This window comes from Podarcis muralis, chromosome 3, assembly GCF_964188315.1.
Source record: "Podarcis muralis chromosome 3, rPodMur119.hap1.1, whole genome shotgun sequence".
In the NCBI taxonomy this organism is placed as follows: domain Eukaryota; kingdom Metazoa; phylum Chordata; class Lepidosauria; order Squamata; family Lacertidae; genus Podarcis; species Podarcis muralis.
Genome location: NC_135657.1, coordinates 47,664,221 through 47,670,760, shown reverse-complemented (window position 1 = coordinate 47,670,760; position 6,540 = coordinate 47,664,221). Strand labels below are relative to the sequence as shown.

The 6,540-nt window shown below is 42.3% G+C and overlaps 1 protein-coding gene across 2 annotated transcripts in view; it reads left to right on the top strand.

Annotated features, from left to right (window-relative positions):
* The first annotated feature begins 754 nt into the window (after nt 1-754).
* NUP133 (nucleoporin 133) overlaps nt 755-6,540 on the top strand; it is a 27,837-nt gene continuing 22,051 nt past the window's right edge. For both annotated transcript variants that reach the window (XM_028724009.2, XM_028724008.2), the window contains exons 1-6: nt 755-1,032; nt 2,114-2,232; nt 3,650-3,753; nt 4,868-4,975; nt 5,679-5,810; nt 6,068-6,238. In XM_028724009.2, the coding sequence (XP_028579842.2) occupies nt 860-1,032; nt 2,114-2,232; nt 3,650-3,753; nt 4,868-4,975; nt 5,679-5,810; nt 6,068-6,238 (807 nt within the window). In that variant the 5' untranslated portion in view covers nt 755-859. The remainder of the gene's footprint in view (nt 1,033-2,113; nt 2,233-3,649; nt 3,754-4,867; nt 4,976-5,678; nt 5,811-6,067; nt 6,239-6,540) is intronic.

The window sequence follows — 6,540 nt, the reverse complement described above, 5'->3', positions numbered from 1 at the left end:
GATGTGATACAACATGCTATGGGAGTGAATCCAATAGAGAAATGCCATTTTTTGGATAACATCACAATGTCTTCCATAATTTGCAGTTCTATCCAGAATGTCAAATTAGGAGTGCTTTTATTTTAAAAAGAACACACAGAGGCACTAGCACAGGCCCTTACAATGCTATTCTAGAGTGAATCTGCTACCTCTCTCTAAGTCACCAACTTTTCTTCACCCCTTCTTCCTTGATTCTTTGTCTTCCCTCTTCTGCAATCTTTTAACTTTTCCTTATTATTTATTTATTTAATAAATTCTGTACAAGGCTTGATTGTAAAATGAACACAGTAAAATCGGGGGGGGGGGGGATCACAACTATACTTTAAAACATACACAAGTTAAAATACTAAAATAGATTAAAATTACCCGTTTCAACCCCCACCAGCTAAATGCTCCCACATTCCTCTGATTTGTCTTGCGACTTGCCATGCAAACTTAAGTCTTAGAATGAAGATGTGGGGCATAAAACTTTGAAGGAAAGTGATAAGCACATCACTGAGAGAACGGGCGTTCAAAAATATTCTCGAGTCCCCGCCCGCGAATAAACGCTTTTCATACTAACCACGTGATTCCTCCCTCTGCTTTCTCCCATACGTAAATAACGGAACTTCCCGCCTTTCTGAGCCAATCAGGACACGACAGAAAAAAAGGCTCTTCAGCCAATCCCCTTCGTGGTGGGGCATGAGTGACGCAAATCCGACGCGCCAGCAAGCCGGTACGTCAAACGGGGGCGCCCGCAGCGCGCGAGTTTCCCGAGTGCCGCTGCCGCCGCCGCTGCTGTGTTTTGCGAAGGCTTCGGGCTCTTCTCGCTGAGCTCGCGATGTTCCCTTCAACCCCCGGCTCGCCTCACACGGCGGCGGGCGGCGGGTCGGGCCGGAGAGGCCTCCGGAGTGGAAGCCGGAAGGGCCAGCAGGCCTTCGCGACCTCGTCCCTCAGTTCCCCGGCTTTGTTCTCGCCGGTGGCCAGGAGGAGCGTCAGTTCTCTGTCTGCGCGGTGAGTGAGGGGGCCGGGCCCGCCCTGCTCTGCCCGGCAGCCCGGCCGCGGGAGGGAGCCTCCCCTTCCCTGGTCAGGACATCGGCTGCCCGTCTCACGCGTTGGTTTTCCTCTTGAAGGGCGCCTCCAGGCCATCGCTGTTTTGTGGGAGGGATTTAAGCGCATCCCAGGACTAGGTTTGCTGAGTTGAAGGTGGAATAAAAAGCTGTGTCGCCCTAGGGCAGCAAATCCACTGTTAAAAAAGAACTTGACTTTGTGCCAGTGAAGAGGTAATTCACTGCAAATTGTGGGATGAACAAATGACTTGATGGGAAGAGATATAAACAAATTGGGATGGAAGCAAGACGAATGCTTAAGTGTCATATAACTGCCGTCTATTAAATTGCATTGGGGATAAACTGCAGTACACCCTACCGTAACTGCCAGAGGGCTGAAAAGCCCTCTCCCAATTCTATTCATGGTCCAGAAAGTAGGACAAGAACTGCTGTGGCATAGTGCCCCTGGTTCCCATGCCACAGAGCCAGTTCAGGAGGCTGCCATGGTCAGTGGTATCAGATGCCACAGAGAGGGCAGGAAGCAGGTTGCACTCTTGCTGTTCCGCTCTCTGAAGATTATCTATTGGGGGGGGGGGGTAAACAAGGCCAACTCTTGTATCATGACCATGCCTGGAAATAGATTGGAATGGATCTAAATAATCTGTCATCCAAGAATGCCTGCAGGTGCGCCACCACAGCTTTCTACATTACCTGCCCCAAGGAGCCAGCTTTTGTGACTGTTTAGTAGTTATTCCAATCCAAGGGGTCCAAGGCCAGTTTCTTTAGGAGTGGTTGCGCCACCATCTTTTTCAAGGCAGCAGGCACCACTCCCTTGCACAACAGAAACAATGCAGAAGTGAAGTAAAATGTGAAAGCTTCTATAAACTGAAGAAACATTTGGTTGAATAGCTTAAAAAAGGTACACATTTGTTCCAACAATTACAAGAAAATGAAAAACATAACATGGTATTGGATTAATGCAATTTACTCAATTGAAACTGAAATATTGGAAATGTTTATGACATTACATACATCTTTTTGCTTAGAGGTACACCCACAAAAGTTGTACATCATCCATCAGGAAGTGAAACCATCAACTATGATGTGAAAAGCTTTGGTTCACCTCTGCCAGTAAAGGTTATGGAGGCATTGAGAATGGCTGATGGTAAGTAGTTTAATTCCTTCTAATGTTCTTAGACTAGATAAATGTTTCAGTCAGCATGCAGTTAAGTTTGAAATATAAATATGCAAATTAGCGCTTGTACTCATACATGAGATACTGCTTATTCCAGACAAGGAATTGATGGTATGGGGTAATGGCTTAACAAACCAAAGATGTGAAATTTAGCCTGCCTTAGATGGGTTTACACTCCCACTTAAGGGGGTGGGAATCAAAGTTTGAGGGTGTTCTTAGATCCATCATTGTGCAGATGGCTTCAGAAATATGTCATGCCTTTTCAAACTTCAGTCATTGTGCAAGCTTCACTCTGCCTGGAGAGAAATAGTCTGTCCAAAGTTGTCCATGTTCTGATAACATCTATGGCAGGTTAATGTAATGTAATGTAATGCACTGAACATGGGGCTGCCTTTTAAAAACATCCAGAAGCAATGGGTTCAGAATACAATTGCCGGAGTGGTAACTGACTGACTACCATGACCATAATACACCAATGTTGGAAGATCTTCGCTGATTGCCAGTGTGATTCCAGGCTAAATTCAGTGTCTGGTTTTGACCATCGAACCCCTAAATGGTCTGTATAGTCAGAATAATAACTTCTCCCGCACAGTTAAGATCTTTCACATAAGTCTCTATTCAGATGCCCCTACTTTAAAGTTTAGGCCACCAAAGAGAGGGTCCTCGCCACACCCCAGTGTGGTGATGTCCAAGTCATGGAACTCCCTTCCCAGGCATATTTATCTGGTACACAGTCATCATCAACCCCTCTAATTCTGACTTTCAGGCTGTGTAAGCTGTTGCTTCTGTTGCCAAAATGGCATCACCCACACATAACGGAAGAACAAACTCAGGAAAACCCCGAGGTTTGTAGGTATTAAAAATTTAGAAAGAAAGGGGGGAAACCCCAAAAAGAGCTCAGTGGGAACTGCTGAATGGCCATGAAATGCAAGTTGACTGTGGGGATGGAACAGAAACCCAGGTGATGTGTGAGAGGAAGCATTCATTGAGCTGGAAAACTGAAAATCAGCTGTTTTATTTTTATTTCAGCTGCTGATTTTATTAGCTTTGTTTATTGTTTTATATGCTGAGGTTTTTTTACTTATTAGTGTTTATTGTAAAGTTCTTTGGAACTGTTTTGCAAAAGGTGGGGTAAAAATCACCTAAATACATGTGGGTCATGTGCTAGCATTGTTGCTTTTTATTTAACGTTACCCACAAACTGTAAAGGACCTGTTCTAGCAAGTCAGCATAATGGTAATGGTTTTAAGTGGGCTACGTCCCCAAACAACACTGGGTATAGTAGGTGCCGTTCAATAAAATGTATAGGGCTTCAAATATATACTTGGGTATCTTATTCTGCTATGCCTCGGGTATGATAAATTTAAAACTTTGTTCATTCTTGTAGCTGAGGACCATTTGAATGTGCATCTAGATGAAAGTGGATGGGCTTGGCTAGTCTACAGAGACAGACTGATTATTTGGAAGATTGGCCAATCTCCGGTTGCTAAGGTAAGATAATAGTACGTCAAATATAGAATTGTAGGTTTTTGTTGTAATGTACATCTTCAAAATAAAGTGTCGTAGCAAATGAGCAACCTCAAAACAGTGACATTGCTATGAGCCTCATCAACTTAGGGTACTTCTGTGTTGCCGCATTTAAAGTCCTCTCTGCAAAAAGTTAAGACCTTACATGAGTTGGTATCTCTGCTAAAGTAAAAACTAGTGTTCACCTTAATAAGTTTCCTATTTTCTGTTGTCTCACTGAGTCTTTAAGTAGCCTCAAAAGACTGTTTTGAGTTCAGTGGAGCTTCCAGGTAAATGTGGTTAGGATTGGAGCCCTAATGTTTTGTCAGAAACTAGCAATATACTCTAGTGGTGATATTTCCTGCTTTCAACCATTTACTCATGAGTACAGTCAAATCTCGGGACGCGGGTGGCGCTGTGGGTAAAACTTCAGCACCTAGGACTTGCCGATCGCATGGTCGGCGGTTCGAATCCCCACGGCAGGGTGCGCTCCCGTCGTTTGGTCCCAGCGCCTGCCAACCTAGCAGTTCGAAAGCACCCCCGGGTGCAAGTAGATAAATAGGGACCGCTTACCAGCGGGAAGGGAAACGGCGTTTCCGTGTGCTGCACTGGCTCGCCAGATGCAGCTTGTCACGCTGGCCACGTGACCCGGAAGTGTCTGCGGACAGCGCTGGCTCCCAGCCTATAGAGTGAGATGAGCGCACAACCCTAGAGTCTGGCAAGACTGGCCCCTACGGGCAGGGGTACCTTTACCTTTTTACAGTCAAATCTACATTTCATATGCCATCTCATATGCTGTATTCAAGAACTAAGCCATAGTGCAGCTTTGATGTGTTGGTGATGCAGGAGGAAGTACAAAGCACATGGCTTCTTTTTCGCATGCTTTTCCATTGCATCCAAAACAGAACATTTGTGCTAGCTCATGAATGCAAAAACTGCATTTCAGCTGTGGCAGAAATTTCCACTTCCTGTTAATTCTGCACCATTGCTGTTTCCAAAGTGCCTTTAGTAGACACTGAACTGATAATATAGACTACTTCATTTTGTTCAAGAAACTCATAAAAGAAGCATCATAAAATGATGTGTGTGTGTTTTGCAGTTGTCTGCATGTAAGGAACTTCAGTTACCACCTAGCGACTATCTGTGGAATTCAAGCTTAGTGGCAATATCGTCTCTTAATGCCTCTGGTGAAGCACCTTCTTTACAGGTGAGAAACTTAACATTTATTTTGGGAATATCATTTAGGAAAGTAATGAATCCCATCTTTTGTTACAGGATCAGAAGTGACGTGGAGCATATTTTAAGTTCATTTGTAACAATCAATGGATGCCAATTTCAAGTACAATATTAGGCAAACTTTGCAGTTTCAAGCTTTTTTTAAAAGCTTTAAAAATGAAATACACGTAAAATGAACATGGTAAATTAAATTATTGTCTTAGGCATGCAATGCAAACTGAAAAATTTCCTATGCAAATTACACTGATTTGCAGAAGAAAGTTTTTCAATTCAGTATTTCCAGAAAACCGACATAACTGGAGATCATTTAGAAATTACACTCATGATGTAATCCAGTGTTCAATTTGCTAGAGCTGATAGTATTACTTTTACAAATGGATCTTATTTGCAATTTACTTATGAATGAATAAATAGAAAATTAGCCTGTAGATTGTACTGCATAAATTGTATCAGCCTGTTTATCTTATGGCACACTGCACTACAGATTTTAAAAAGCTTGAAATAACTTTACATTCTTCAACAACCTCACAAATGAGTTTTAGTTCCTTCACACAATTAGTTTCTAGAGCTGCTTGTCTGGAAACCATGACATGAGAAGCTTGAAACTAGTGTAAATTTGTTGCTCAGATTCTGAATAAATACTTAACCGTTTTTTTATTTGCTGTGTTTGCAAGTCTCTGTCAATCATGGTTGCCACCTGTGAAGGATTAATACGCTATTGGCCCAGCTTTGTGCATGAAAGCTCGTTTACTGAGACCCATACGGACTTTGGAGGCGCTCTCTGCAGTTTTCTAACAGCTGTAAAGGTAAAATAGAAACTTAAGTGTGAGCATACATTTTATGGGGCATTTGTCAACAACTCTGGGAAATCTGGATTGCGTCCTGTCACTGACCATTGTCCATAAGTGATGAAATGCTTTTTTCTCACAGTGTATATGTAAAACAGAATAAAATGTTGCTCTGAGTTGGATTAGCAAGTCTGGATTCTCTTTTTTAAAACTGAATAATAATACAGTAGCAACAAAAAGCTGGCAGGATTAAATTGGGGTTTCTTTTCTTTTAGGGTGGAAGCTTTATTTTATCATCTTCAAGGAGCCATTTTATTCGACTGACACCAGACAGTAGTGGCAAGATTTATCAGCATGGCCTACCACAAGGACAAGGCATGTTTTCTGGAATAGGCCGAAGAGTTTCCTCTCTGCTGGGAATCTTGTCTCCCAGCAGTGATGTAGCAGTAAGTCTTTAAAATAGTTTAAACTTAATTATGATGCTGTATTTGGATTTTTTAGTTTCTTTCATATGAGGGAAGCATCTTACAACATCAGGTTTAAAAAGTAATAGAATTACAAAAAGTATCCAATATCTGACCATGATACTGATGGACTTTAGTCTTATCAGTTAGCCCTTGTGTCTTCCAGAACTGGTTTTTGATCTAGCTTGAAATTCTCACATTTGTGAAACACTAAAGCCAATCTGACCAATCTCAGCAAAGCACAGAGAAACTTGTTTTTAATTTTTGAAATGTGGTGTTAAACA